The 15551-nt window shown below is 40.7% G+C and overlaps 1 protein-coding gene across 1 annotated transcript in view; it reads right to left on the minus strand.

Moving 5' to 3' along the window:
- Positions 1-15551, minus strand: part of Btla (B and T lymphocyte associated) — a 38472-nt gene that overhangs the window by 5270 nt on the left and 17651 nt on the right. The window contains exons 5-7 of the mRNA XM_045148427.1: positions 5783-6106; positions 2642-2677; positions 1035-1178 (exon numbers count right to left, since the gene is read on the minus strand). Coding sequence (XP_045004362.1) covers positions 1035-1178; positions 2642-2677; positions 5783-6106 — 504 coding nt within the window. The remainder of the gene's footprint in view (positions 1-1034; positions 1179-2641; positions 2678-5782; positions 6107-15551) is intronic.

A 15551-nucleotide genomic window follows, 5' to 3' on the forward strand; every position in this document is an offset into this window, starting at 1 on the left:
GGAGGCAGGGGTAGGAGGATTTCTGTGAGTTCAAGGACACAGTAAGACTACATAGTGAATTCCAGATCAGCCTGAGCTAGAGTGAGACCCTACCTTGAAAATCCAAAAAAAAAAAAAAAAAAGTAACTTAAAATTTCCCAGTGTTCTCTCTCTCTCTGCTAGCCATCAGCATTTCTCTTTAAAAGAAACATTTTTGGTAAATACTAGTTCTGTGAGGGAGGTGCCTTGGCACTAAGGAACTTGGATCTGAACCTTGGAGGTACAGAAGTTGTCAGGACCAAAATGAAGTTGCTTGTGTCAGTGCCAATAGAAAATAAATGAGCAAAAGACACAGCCACACTTCTTAAATGCAGCCTTGTTTAAATGAAAATTCATTTCGGGCTGGAGAGATGGCTTAGCAGTTAAGCGCTTGCCTGTCAAGCCTAAGGACCCCGGTTCAAGAATCGATTCCCCAGGACCCATGTTAGCCAGATGCACAAGAGGGTGCATGCGTCTGGAGTTCGTTTGCAGTGGCTGGAGGCCCTGGCGTGCCAATTCTCCATCTATCTGTCTTCCTCTTTCTTTCTCTCTGTCGCTCTCAAATAAATAAATAAAAAACAAAAAAAAATTTAAAAAAGAAGAAAATTCATTTCAAACATGCACTCATGACAGGAATTAAAAGCAGAGGCACAAGAATTCCCTCGGGGACAGTGCTTCTTTGTTTGAACAAGGGTGTATCCACACAGTGTGAGAAATCACAAGACGGAAGGCTTAAATCAGACATGGTCATCCAACAGATGACCCCAACTTCCCTTTCAACTTGGTTAAAACTGACAAAGAGCTTTCTTATACAAACCCAAGATTGGGGCAAGTAGAATGAGAGGGTCCCAGCAGTGTGCCCTCACAGCCAGAACCCTGGATTGGAGCAGATGAATAGGCTCCCAGAAATCATTACCCCAAAGGAAAATAACAGGGCTCAACTATAGATTTATCAGCCCAGAAAAATAATCCCCAAATGTGAGGCACACAGGGGCAGGGGGAAAACTGGAACCCACCTTGACGCCTTTTCAGGGCATGGACCAGCCAGAAACAGATGATGAGGATGAGGAGCAATCCCCCCAAAGGAAGCAGACAGTAAGCCAGCCAGGGCATGTCCACGGCCTCCGTCCGGGAGGGTGGTCCTGACCCACTGGTTGCATCTGGAATATTAAGCAACACTGAGAACAGTCAGCAAATCTGAGCTGCGTTAGGACTGGCTGGCAACACTTCTGCCTTGTCAGAACCTGAACGAAGGAATTGTAAGGGTGATGATGGCTCCTTTCCCCCATCGGAGGGATTTCCAAAGAAGCCCAGAGCCGTGTCTTCAATCACTTATTTTTTTTATGTTTCACTGAAATCTTTCATTCGGCTAGAGCCATTCACAGCTCTCACAGTTACTTCACAAAGCCCTCCCATACATTCCCTGAATTCACCACTCAGGGTGGTCCTATCACCCAAGACAAGTGTTCCTGGAGATGGCACTCAAGCTGACCTTTCTGATGCCAAAGTCACTTTCTCTCAGCACAGTGCCTCTGCTCTGTCTCACAACTCATAGCTGCCTCCAAACACCACGCACACTTGGTTATAACACATGTGCTTTGCTTGGCCCATAACTAATGCTCGATTCTTTGATCGGTGTGAACATTCATTCATCGAGCCCTGCTTGCCCAGGCTCCACTGCAACTCATTGCTACATTGTAAAACAACTTGGTGGATTCCGATATTATTTTAAAAAATGAAACAAAACAGAACAGAAAATATCACAGTGCATCATGTATGCCACAGCAGTGGTTCTTGATTAAGATAATTCTGCTGGGGGAGGGGGAATGTTTGGAGATATTTCTGGAATCACAGATGGGTGGGGATCCATCCTGCTTCCAGTGAGGAGAAGCTAAGGAATCTGCTGAACTTCCTGTTCCCCTTCCTCACCACAACAAAACACCAAACACTCCAAAGAAGTATGGCCCACTTCATGAAACTGCTCTTTACATGTTTGTGTATTTAGGGTTATGAAGTAAGATCTATTTTTTAAAAATATATTTTATTTATTTATTTACTTGAGAGAAATTGAAAGAGAGAGAATGGGTGTGCCAGGACCTCCAGCCACTGCAAACGAACTCCAAATGCATGCACCCTATTGTGCATCAGGCTCACCAAGAAGAGTCGAACCGGGATCCTTTGGCTTTGCAGGCAAACACCTTAACCGCTAAGCCATCTATCTCTCCTGCCCAAGATCTATTTTTTTTTTTAATTTGGGGTTACTGTTAACACAGTATCAAAATTAGTGAAGTCAATTATTTTATTTTCTGTGTAATTTTTCCCCCCTTAGATACTAGCTTTAGGGGTAAAACTGGTCAGGGTAACTGAAGCCTCAAGGCAAGCTGGTAATTCAGCACGGCGATGCATGTGACACGGCTCACGCTGCAGCTGCTGCTTAAGTGAGGCAAGCAGTCAGTCATGGCCAGGAGTGACAGGCCCGGCCGTCTGGGGGAGGCAGTACATGGCTAGATGGCAAAATACAGATAATCTAATACAAACAACCCACTCAATTAGGAAGAGCCTACTGCCATCGTTTCTCTGAATACCAAACAAATTTGCCAGTTGTGATTGGCTCAATACTTACTTATTAGCAGGCGTTCTGAATTATTTTGTGTCTGTTCTGAAACAGAAAGGCAATATTAGGTATTACAATTGGTTCTGGAAGCAGAAAGGCTACACTTTTGGCTGTGTCTCAAACCAGAGCCAATCTTGGAAGAGGGGAACCTGCCAATGCAGCTCAAATTCAGTATGTGCAATTCATGGGTCCTCTCCCAGAGATCAAAGGACACAAAGTCAATGAGTTCTTCCCAGGCCCGCAGGAAGATGGTTGAGCACAGTGTCACCTTCTCCTGCTCTGGTCCTCCCTTGCTCACCCCTTAGACACAACACAGCCCGTCTGTCACCACTGACACCAGCAAACTAACAAAGCCAGCATTTAGCAGGCTTGGAGGGCTGCAAGGAAAACACAGTGTTAGTGACATATTTCCTGTGCTCTTTCAGAAACAAATAGTGTGCCTTTCACTTCCTGCTTTCCCAGCCCACTCATTTTGCTACACAGATGAAGACTACCCCATTTGGGTGAAGTTGCCACCTGACAGCAAGTTGAGAAGCCCAGAGTTTTAGATCCACTCCTCACTGTGGGAGACAATTGCCTTCTGAGAACACTCAAGCCCGGGTCTGTCAACACGCTTGTCCTTACACAAACCTATCCTATCTCGAACACAACTAGCAAAGGAAAATAGTACATAAAAATGAGAAAATTCCCAAGATCCCTTCAGAAAGATATTTCAAGGGGAAAAAATTAATTGTATCATATCTCCAAAATTTATCAGCAGCCAGCATGGTCTTAAACATCATTCCAGAGCAAATTTCTTTGTCCACTTCTTTGGTAGTTCACTGAATATGCTCAGGTTCAAGAGGAAAAGGAATTTTCCCTTTGACTCACTGTGACTACCATTTCGCTAAAAGAGAATATATAATCAGTTAAAATTAGAACTGATTTCCCAACAAGTGAATTGAGTTTTTATAGGAAGTCAATGAATGCTTTAAACAATGACAGAAAGTAGGTATCCATTCACCTGAGGCAATCTGGAATTTCCAGGGAACTTAGGTGATGAGCTGGGCTTGAGAGGAAGGGCATAGTTTTGACAGGTGGACATACATGAATGGATTCTCTGCTAATGGTGGGAATGTTATAGGAAGAGATCACAATAAAAATGTGGCCATAGCATGTAGGAATGTTCAACTAGAGTTGAGAGGTTCCATATGCAATTCAGAAACAACCCAGTAAGGCATGGGGAAAGAACTATGGAATACGTTACATGTTCTGGGCAATATTCTCTTGCTACATACATGATTTACAAACATTTTCTCCTATTCTGTGGGATGCCTTTTCACTCTTGATAGTGTCCTTCGATGGAGAAAAGTTTGCTATTCTTATTTAGTCTAACTCATCTGTTTTATTGTTGTCTTATGTTTTTTAAATCATACCTGCAAAATGATTATAAAGTCCAAAATTAAGATCAAATTTTCTGATTTGTAATTGCACATAAATGCAGTTTTTACAGTTTTAGTTTTATATTTAAATCTTTGATCCACGTTGAGTGATTTATCTTTTGTGAAGCAGAAGGTTTAAAGGCAAATGTTTTCTATGTTTAGATATGATTGTCATGACATCTTTTGTCTGGGGTAGTTTTTCTTTCTTTTTCTGTTTTGGTGATTCTTTTTTGCCTTACAGTTCTAGGATTCAAGCCCAGAGGTCCAAGCATGGTAGATACAAGCTCTACCATTGAGCTAAATCCTAAGTTGCTGTTTTTCAAAGACCTTCTTTTTAAAAAAGAAATTTTCCAGGGTTGGAGAGATGGTTCAGCAGTTAAGGTACTTGCCTACAAAACCTAACAACCTGGGTTCAACTTCTCAATACCCACATAAAGCCAGATGCACAAAGTGGCACATGTATCTAGAGTTTGTTTACAGTGGCTAGAGGCCCTGGAACACCCATTCTCTCTCTTTCTCTCTCTCTGTTTCTCTTCTTTGTTTCTCCCTGTGTGTGAAAATAAATAAATAAGAGATTTCCTTATTGAGTTATTTTGATTTGCTTGCCAAAAATTAATTGATTGCATAGAGGGTTATTCTAGATGTGCAATTCTATTATGTTGATTTCCATGCCTATCCATAAGTGACTACCACATTGTTTTTATTTTTCAATATTTTATTTTTATGTATTTATTTGAGAGAGAGAAACAGACAGAGAAGGAGAGAGAATGGGTGCACCAGGGCATCCAGCCACTGCAAACGAACTCCAGATACACGCGCCACCTTGTGCATCTGGCTTGTGCAGGTCCTGGGTAACTGAACCTGGGTCCGTTAGCTTTGCAGGCAAGCACCTTAACTGCTAAGCCATCTCTCCAGCCCTAGTACCACTGTTTTGACTACTAAGGTTGCATAGTAAGATTTGAAATGAGGAACCTTCTTTCTCAAGATTGGGCAATTCAGGTCTGTCACAATTTGTACACACTTTTTCCTCTAGGCAAAATGTGCATTACTAACAAGTGTGCAATTACGTGAGCATGGCAAACATAACTTCTACACATTGTAATCAGCAAAAGGTAAGGGAAAAATGAAAGAAAAAGAATACAAAGCTATCTATAATTTTGGCATTTACTCTTTGCTTTACAAATACTTCAGTGATCTACTTATTTATTTATTTACACATGGGGGGGGGAGACAGAATGGGTGTGTCAGGGTCTCTAGCCACTGTAAAAGAACTCCAGATGTGTGTTCGCTTCGGCAGCACATATACTAAAAAAAAAAAAAAAAAAAGAACTCCAGATGCATGTGCCACTTTGTGCATCTGGCTTTACATGGGTACTGGGGAATTGAACCTGTGTCATTAGGCATTGTAGACAAGTACCTTAACTGCTGAGTCATCTCTCGAGCCCAGTAATCTACCCTGGAACCTATCAAATAAAATTTGCAATCCCTAAAGGCTACAACAATTACTACACTTTTTTCTCCTCCAATTTGCTCACCACACACACACACACACACACACACACACACACACACACCCCTTATGCACTCCTGCATTGCACAGTTTTGTGAGACCAACTGTACATGTGGTACAAGCGTTCCATTTCTAACTTTATCACCTGAGAATCGGATCAATCTGTTCCTGGCAGCATGATGAGAAAATCAGTAGGTGGTCTGGGGGTGGAAAACTCACCTGTTATATAGATGGTTATGAAGTGGCTGTGAATAACTTGATGCGATGAGCTTGCAGAGCACCTGTATGATCCATTGTCACTAGGAAGCACTGGGTCAAAATGTAGAATAAAAACGGAAACGTTCCGCCTTTCTTCCCAGGTCGTGCGCAGCTGACGTCTGTCCCCAAGAGGTAAACAGTGCATCCCGCTGGACTTACACCAGGTCATGTTCGGTCTGTTGTCACAGTACTCCACAGGACACTCCATCTTAAAGAACTGTCCTGCTGAGATGGAATACGCTGAATGTCTCTTGACATAAAGCTGTAGTTTACATGATCCTCCACCTAAAAAGCAAAAGCAAATTTAAAATTGGCAGCACATCATAATTCTACTACAAACATTTCTGCCAAAGAGATTTCTCAAGTATAATTCTATAATTTTCCTAGATAACATTTCCTATTACTTAACCTTCACTAGCCAGTGACTGGAATATATTGACACACTAAAAATAAACATTTATTTAGGGCTGGAGAGATGGCTTAGCAGTTAAGCACTTGCCTGTGAAGCCTAAGGACCCCTGTTTGAGGCTCAGTTCCCCAGGACCCACCTTAGCCAGATGCACAAGGGGGTGCATGCATCTGAAGTTGGTTTGCAGTGGTTGGAGGCCCTGGTGAGCCTATTCTCTCTCTCTCTCTCTCTCTCTCTCTCTCTCTCTCTCTCTCTCTCTCTCCTTTTATCTATCTATCTATCTATCTATCTATCTATCTATCTATCTATCTATCTATCTATTGGCCACTTTCTCTCTGTCTGTCCCTCTCAAATAAATAAATAAACAATAATAAAAATAAATAAATAAAAACAAAAAAATTAAAAATTTATTTAGCACTCATATTCTTTTTCTCCTTTGTCTCTCTTCTCAGAACATCAGGATTTGCACACAAAGTGCCTTTAACCACTAATGCATTTCTCTAGCCCATAAAATATTTATATTTCTCCAAGTGAAAGGCAAGACAGTATTCTACCTCTTTTGTAAATTCTACACTGACCAGACATATGGAAAACATGCCTCCCTCTGTTTTAGGGAAAGAAAATTTTCTTCCTGGAAATAAGATCTTCCAATTTTCAGTTCCAAAATTCCCTCAGTTAGTATTTTTATTGCTTTTGCTTTGTTTTTGAAGTAGGGTCTCACTCTAGCTCAGGCTGACCTGGAATTCACTATGTCATCTCAGGGTGGCCTCAATCTCATACTATTCTCCTACCTCTGCCTCCTGAGTACTGGGATTAAAGGCGTGCACCACCATGCCCGGCAGTTAGTATTTTTAAAGTATTTCTGAAATGCATCGCACAAGCCAGGGCTGGTAACTCGGGCCTCTGGTCCCAGTCCTGGAGAGGCTTAGCACAGGAGGAATGCTGCAAGTCTGAGACCAGCCTGGTCTACCTAGTGATCTTTAGAAGAGTCCATGCTGCCTGGCAGGATCCTGTCTTAAAACTTCCACAAGAGGGCTGGAGAATGGCTCAGCTGTTAATGGTGCTGCTTGCAGTGCCTGACAGTTTGGGTTCTGTTCTCCAGTAGCAGCATAAATCCAGACACACAAAGTGATATCTGGCTGGAATTCTTTCTCAGGGGCAGGAAGCCCTGGAGTGCCCATACTCACTCTTTTTTCATCTGCCAAATAAACAAATAAATAATATATTTTTTAAAAACTTCCAAGAGAAAGAATGAAAAGAGCGATAAAACAAAAGAGCAATTTAAATTCTCCATGACACTGAATAAGTTATATTATATTAACATTAACACTAGAATGTACTTGTGTAATTTCAACAACTAAAATAAACCTGACAGGGCACATGAGAAAGAGACCTTCTCTAGACAGACAAAGTAGATATTTCAAAATCCAAATTATAACTCATTTTATCCATAATTCTTACAATTCCATTGTCATTTTCTAGTTCACACAGAAAGCATATGTTTACTTCAAAAAATGAGACCCATGCATAACAGAAACAACATAAATGCGTATTTATGACAACCACTTAAAAAGCCTTTTGGCATCACCATAAACTCATCATATATCTTAGATTATAATCCATTGAATTATTATGGATCAGATTCCCTCAGCTGGTGTAACAAAGAAAAATGGGCCAAGATTCTTTTTAGTTAAGCACCTTGAGGTGATTTGCATCTTTATTTTTCAATTAAAATTAAGGTTAAACATGTGGTCTTGAAAAAAATTTCTTCTTTTGGTTTTTCGAGGTAGGGTCTCACTCTAGCCCAGGCTGACCTGGAATTCACTATGTCATCTCAGGGTGGCCTCGAACTCACGGCAATCCTCCTACTTCTACCTCCCAAGTGCTGGGATTAAAGGCATGTGCCACCACTCCTGTCTTATTGAAAAAGTATTTTTAAGTTATTTTCTCTCCACCCTCATAGTTCTCTCCTAGTCTATCCTTCTGATGTTCCAAACTATTTTTCTCATCAACATACCCCATCCATCTCCTTCATTGACACTTTTCACTCATCTCCAAGCATTCTTCTAAACGGATTTATAGAATTCAAATTATAATGGCATAAGCATAACTAAGCTTATAGTCAAAACTGTCTTTAAAGATGAAGAGGCCTAAGGGCCTGATCACACTGATCGCCAGATGGAAACTGAGGAAGAAGCTGTGTCTCTGGATTTCCCCTGCCTCTCTACCTACAACAATGTTCAGCTTTTATTCCTATACCCTTGCCACATGAATAATCTCATTTTAGCTATATCCTAACACTTCCTAAACCATTCACTATAATAATTTCTGCTCATATCTCCATCAATTCATGCTTTAAGTAACTGGAAATTGACTAAGTTACCAGGAATCAGATTGACAGAAGGGCCCTGTAGAGAACTGTTAGAAACTCTGATTATTTACTTATTTATAACTGTGTTGAGTACTCAAACAAGTTCACTTTAAGACTTCCTATTTTATTTGTTTTAAAAATTTAGAATGAGCTGGGCATAGTGGCACATGCCTTTAATCCCAGCTGTTGGGAGGCAAAGGTAGGAGGATCACTGTGAGTTCAAGGCCACCCTGAGACTACATAGTGAATTCCAGGTCAGCCTGGGCTACAGTAAGACTCTACCTCAAAAAACAAAACAAATAGAATAAAAATGAAAGCAAATTACAGGTAAGTTATAAGGGTGAGGTTTCCAAAAACTTGAAGAGAAAGGATCAGATCATTTACTAAAAGGAAGTGTCAAGCAATACAATACCTGGATGTGGTTAGATATATAACAAAAATGCAAGGAGGCTAGAGGTAGAAAGGCCAAGTGAAACACTGTCTCCAAAGTCTGTTCCTCTCCCTAAAGTTTAGAGACCATCTCAACCTTTTTACTTCCCTTTTCATTTTCTTTGGTAAGTTAGTAACATTTACTGGAGCCTGTGACTCTGGAAGAATTGTGGAAAACAAGATACTGTAGACAAAAATAACCTTATCCTCAAAGAGCTCACTATTTAACTGGCGAGACATAATTACCTATGAAGACATTTTTGGGGAGTAAAGTTACTATTTACCACTCTTTTTCACTTCAAGTTCACCAGCGCCTAATAGCAACTGTTGCGAGTTGGTAAGGAGGTGTGCCAATTAGGCATGATACCAATGCCTGGCTTCATGGAATTCACTCTCAAATGGGAAGTAAGTTTGTATACCAACAGGAGAGAAATGCTGTCAACAGGTATGAACCACCTGCCATGCAAGCTAAGCTACACCTCAGTAAATGAACTGCCCCTTGGTAATCAGGGCAGAGACAGGTGAGGTGTTGGCAGATTGGGGAAACAGAAAGGCAAAGTCTTCACACTGAGTTCAGACATGTTATGACCAATTCAAGGTGCTGATACACCGCTCGGTCGTGGTTTTCTGGGAGTGGCAGGGAGCACACTGGTTTTTTCAGAGTTAAAGGAATAAGCATAGTTGGGGGATGTTCAAACTTTTCTTATGTACCATGGGAAATTGCAGTGCCTAATTTAGGGGAATATTTACAAAGGCCATGGAAACAGTGGAAACTGATAACATTTATCTGACCATACCTGTTTCAAGTACTTACAAATTGTGAGAACTGGTGACAGCAATTTCTAGTCTGCAGTGTCTGTTCTTACTGTAATGTAATATATAACCATTCCATTTAGCCTGGTGTTAGTAGTACAGTTAAACTTGCTTTCTAGCTGCAGCATTCTATGAGAAGTAGACTCTAATTTCCAAATTGCCATTAGCTGGGAACCTAGCATTCAGAGTTTACGGGGGACACTTAATTCAAACCACCACATTCCACCCCTGGGTGCCATAAACTGATCACCATGCCTGATATAAACTATAGCTCATTCAATCCAACTTTAAAAGTCCCCATATGGCCTGGAGGGATAGGTTAGAGGTTAAGGCATTTGCCTACAAAGCCAAAGGACCCAGGTTTGATTCCCCAGGACCCACATCAGCCAGATGCACAAGGGGGCACACATGCCTGGAGTTCATTTGAAGTGGCTGGAGGCCCCTGGAGTGCCCATTATTTATCTCTCTCTCTCTCTCTCCTCACTCTCTCTGTCAAATAAATAAATAAAAATAATTTTTAAATGTCCCCATAGTTTTTATTAATCCCTATACTGTTCAGATACCCCCATTGTCCAAGGTCTCTTCATTGTTAGCTGTAAAAGCAAACAAACAACAACAAAACACCAAAAGCAAAATAAAAACAATGGCACAGACTAAGACTTCATACTGAAAAAGATAGCATTGAGCATAGCAACAAAAGAATGAATCAATATGAGCTTTAAAATAAACATGGTAACATTATATACCCTAGCTCCAAGTCCTACATCTCTAACTAGTCTCTGGAGTACCAATTCCACCCCTCCAGCTGGGCTGCTCACAGGCCTAGGAAAACACCATCTAGTGCCTGCGGCTCCCCTTGGCAGCCTTTCTATAGTCCTGGTGTCTCCACTGCAAACCACAGTTCAATCTCATCTTCCTTTAGGTCTCCATGCAGGGATTTGCAACAACCCTCCTCACATTGCCCACAGCAATTTCAAAAAAAAAAACACATTCCAAATCTATGATCTTGTCATTTCTGCATTTATTATACTCCATAGTACCAGGTGGGCTACCAATTTGTTAATCCAGTGGGGAATACAGTCAACTTTGAAGAACAGGACACTCCTGTAGGCCCTTCTACTTTCAAAAGAGTCAGCATTCCACCTGCTGTCCCAATTGAGAAGAGCTGGACCAGCCTCAGCAATTGTAATTTCACAAACAATTGCAGCTGCCCTGGCACTGTCCTCAGCCTGAGACTTATATTTCTTTCTGTGCCATATCTGTCTACTCACACCAGCACATTTCTACACAAGGTAACCCTTCACCAGTTCTCAGGACACAGGCAGGCAGAACGCAGCACATTTCTCATACAAATTGCCTAAAGACCAGTGCCAACGAAGTTCTTTCTTCCCCTCACAAGTCAAATTCCACAGTCCATAGTTCTCATTGCATTCAGGTATCTCAACTCCGACTAGAATCCATCAAACTGTACTTTTAGCATTGTAAAGACTTGGGCCAAGGTTTCAAATCCTTTCACACTCCTCCTGCAAATCAGTCCCAAAAGACCAAAGCTACACAGTCATGTTTCTAGAAGCAACAACTCCACTCAACTAGGACCAACATTACTGTGTCAGTTACCTTCGTGTTGCTGGCCCAAAGCACCTGACCAAGAGCAGCTTGTGGAAGAAAGGGTTTATTTTGTCTTACAGGCTCAAGGGAATGCTCCATGATGGCAGGGGAAACGTGGCATTATCAGAGTGTGGACATCACCTCCTGGCCAGCATCAGGTAGACAACAGCAGCAGGAGAGTGTGCCAAACACTGGTAAGGGGAAGCTGGCTATCATATACATAAGCCCTTCCCCAACAATAGACTGCAATAGACTCTAATTCTCAAATTGCCATCAGCTGGAAGCCTAGCATTCAGAATACACGAGTTTATGAGAGACATCTAATTCAAACTACTACATCTACTACCTAGTATGATTTTTTTTTTTAAAGACAGGGTTTAATTTTATAGCTCAGGCTGGTCTGGAACTCACTGCTGTATAGTCCAATCTGGCCTCAAACTCACAATCCCCCTGAATCAGACTACGAAGTGTTGGGATTACAGGTCTATGCTGCCACACCTGGCTACTAATAGATTAAACTGGTAAGAGAAACTTTATAGAAAGTGAAATTCTTCAATCCATAATTTAGGCAACTAGTAAATTATAGCATGAATATAAAGGTTTTTTTGTTTGTTCTATACTTGTACAATAATTAGCACTTTATTTTTATTTTTTGTTCATTTTTTTAATTTATTTGAGAGTGACAGGGAGAGAGAGAGAGAGAGGCAGATACAGACAGAGAGAGAGAATGGGCACGCCAGGGCTTCCAGCCACTGCACACGAACTCCAGATGCATTCGCCCCCTTGCACATCTGGCTAACGTGGGTCCTGGGTAATCGAGCCTTGAACAAGGGTCCTTAGGCTTCACAGGCAAGTGTTTAACCACTAAGCCATCTCTCCAGCCCAAAAATTAGCACTTTAAAAAGAACATATTTCGCTGGGCATGGTGGTGCACACCTTTAATCCCAGCATTCGGGAGGCAGAGGTAGGAGGACTGCCATGAGTTCCAGGCCACCCTGAAACTCCATAGTGAATTCCAGGTCAGCCTGGGCTAGAGTGAGACCCTACCTCAAAATAAAACAAAACAAAAAAAGAACATATGTCAATTGACAAGATATTAAACATACATGTATGTTTCATTATGTACCAAACAAATATGTTGCACTCTATAGTTTGCACTGTTTTGTTGCTTTTTTAAAAAAAAACTTTTTTAAGGCAAGCCCAACAGATTGGCATTTATTTTTATGCAAGAGATTGAGAGTGAGTGAGAAAGAGAGAAAGGTATAGAGTATATAGAGAAAGGTATAAGTGAGAGAGAGAATTCACACCTCAGGCCCTCCGGCCACTATAATATAACTCCAGACTGTGTTCCCTCTTGTGATTATGTTCGACCTAGCATGCTTGCATCACTTTGTGTGCCTGATTTACATGGGACCTGGAGAGTTGAACATGAGTCCTTAGGCCTCATGGGCAAGCGCCTTAACTGCTAAGCCATTTCTCCAGCCCTGTTTTGTTGCTTTCAAAACAAAAACAAATAACAAAAATTCAACTCAGTTACTATCAAAAATGACACAGCTCCTGGTTGTACTTCCTTGTCTCAATCACTCATGTTATATTGCTGTGTATCCAAGGTGGATTAAGGCGGGAATGTAGTATAATTCATTCTAAATGTCAACACAATTAAATGAACTCATATATGCCTCAGGCCAACTCTATAGTTTTCTGAGTTAACTTGAATATAGACTTCAATCTTTATTGAAGGATAAATGCTATCAACACATTAATTTAAAGCTTACATAAAAGTTATTAAAATTCAAGCCAGGTGTGGTGGCGCACGCCTTTAATCCCAGCACTTGGGGCAGAGGTAGGAGGATTGCCATTAGTTGGAGGCCTCCCTGAGACTCCATAGTGAAGTCCAGGTCAGCCTGGGCTAGAGTGAGACCCTACCTCAAAATCCAAAAAAGAAAAACCAAAAAAAGTTATTAAAATTAAACAATAATAAATTAATTATTCAGAGGTGTTGTAGAATGTAGAATTTTTTAAATATTTTATTTATTTATTTGAGAAAGAAAAAGAGAGAGAGAATGGGCACACCAGGGCCTCTATCCACTGTAAATGAATTCCAGACACATGCACCCCCTTGTGCATCTGGCTAACAAGGGGTCCTTAGGCTTCGCAGGCAAACACCTTAACTGCTAAGCCATTTCCCCAGCCCTAGAATTATTTTTAAAGGTATTTTGTGGGGTGACATATTTCACCACTGACATTATCCATAATTTCTAATACATGATGATAATTAACAGTAGTCAATACAAATAATGTCCCTCCTTATTGCCCATACCTCAGGAATTGGACATCCCACTTACTGCCCATGACAATTTAGGAATGTGACAGCTTCAATTGAAATTCATAAGTAGATTTTATTTGGTTATATTGGACATGCAAAAATCTCTCAGAGCTTTCTGATCCTCAATTGGAAGCAGCCTTTTTGACTGGGTCAGTCAAGAAAGGTGCTGTGGAAGAGACAGAGTCCCTTCCTAATCCCAGGCCCATCTCTAGGAAAGTCTGATCCTCTTGCCATCACCACAGTTAATACCACCTCCACTCCCTAAGGAATGTCTCATGCTGTTCTGTGTGACATGGGTCAGTTTATTTCAGCAACCTTGCCTCAACTACAGCTATTATTATAAAAGGAATTATGACTTAGATTCACTATCTATCCCTCTATTGAAATGTCCTTGCAATCTTATAGAAAGTTCAAAAAAAAAAAAAAACCTAGTACATTCATTAAAGGAAAATAATGACAATAATGAGTGAAGATTAACTTCATTTGAACTGACCAGAGATGAATGTGGAAATGTAAACAGTTCTGGAAAACTAAAAGGATCACCAAAGGTATAACATATCAGTGATTTTGTGACATTCAGCAAGGCTTCAACTTTATCAGGAGATGCGATAATAACAAACAAATCTTCAGATACATGCTTGGGAGGCTGCAGATGGAGAAGTGTTTTCACACATGGGAGAACACAGGTCTCTAGACAATACTTGGTGTTATGTTCTGCTCACTTTAGAACTCGGGAATGGTGACAGGAAAGGAGGTGATGGCTGCTGGGGCAGCTGCACCCTCTCTAGCAAATTGAGGGCTAGGAACCCTGTGTCGGCTTGAACCCGGTTACCGGCAAATCCATACATAACAATGGCAGCCTTGTAATCACACATCAGTAATCCTGAGGCCTCAATCTGGACACTTTTGGAAAACACACACATACACACATGCACACACACCATGCAAATTCCCTTAGTAAAATGGAACTGGAAAGAATTAACTTCACAAGAAAACAGATAGAGCCGGGTGTCGGCACATGCCTTTAATCCCAGCACTTGGGAGGCAGAGGTAGGAGGATCGCCGTGAGTTCGAGGCCACCCTGAGACTCCATAGTGAATTCCAGGTCAGCCTGGGCTAGAGTGAGACCCTACGTCAAAAAAACAAACAAACAAAAAAACAAAAAAACAAAAAAAAAAAAAAAGAAAAAGAAAGAAGAAAAGAAAACAGGTGCCAGGTACATGCCTTTAATCCCAGCACTCAGGAGTCAGAAGTAGGGTTGCTGTGAGTTCGAGGCCACCCTGAGACAACATAGTGAATTCCAGGTCAGCTTGGGCTAGAGTAAGACCCTACCTTATAAACAAACAAATATATATTAAAATACAGAAAACAGATAGTATGAATTGGTACTATGCCCATAATTTAAAAGCAAAGATTATGAAATAAGACAATTAAAGAATTTTCAAAGTCATATACTACTATTTTTTCTTAAAAATCCACTTCTCTCAAAATATACCATCTTATTATCATATGTGAAATGTTTAAATTAGCTTTCATGTGATATTTATTCAGAACAGTTTCTTCTATGGTAGATTATCTGATAGTTACATGATATAACTGGGAAAAAAATCAAAAACTTTCTTAAAGCTAGTAGTATAGGGCAATAAAAGACTTTAAATCAAGTTTCTTTATTTGCTCTATTTGGGATAATTCTGAAATTGTTTAGGTCTAAAAATAGTAATTTTAGTATTTGAAATACCATTTTCTAACACTTGACAGGGTCATTTCCTGTCCT

The sequence above is a fragment of the Jaculus jaculus genome, chromosome 4 (genome assembly GCF_020740685.1).
Source record: "Jaculus jaculus isolate mJacJac1 chromosome 4, mJacJac1.mat.Y.cur, whole genome shotgun sequence".
NCBI classification, from domain to species: Eukaryota; Metazoa; Chordata; class Mammalia; order Rodentia; family Dipodidae; genus Jaculus; species Jaculus jaculus.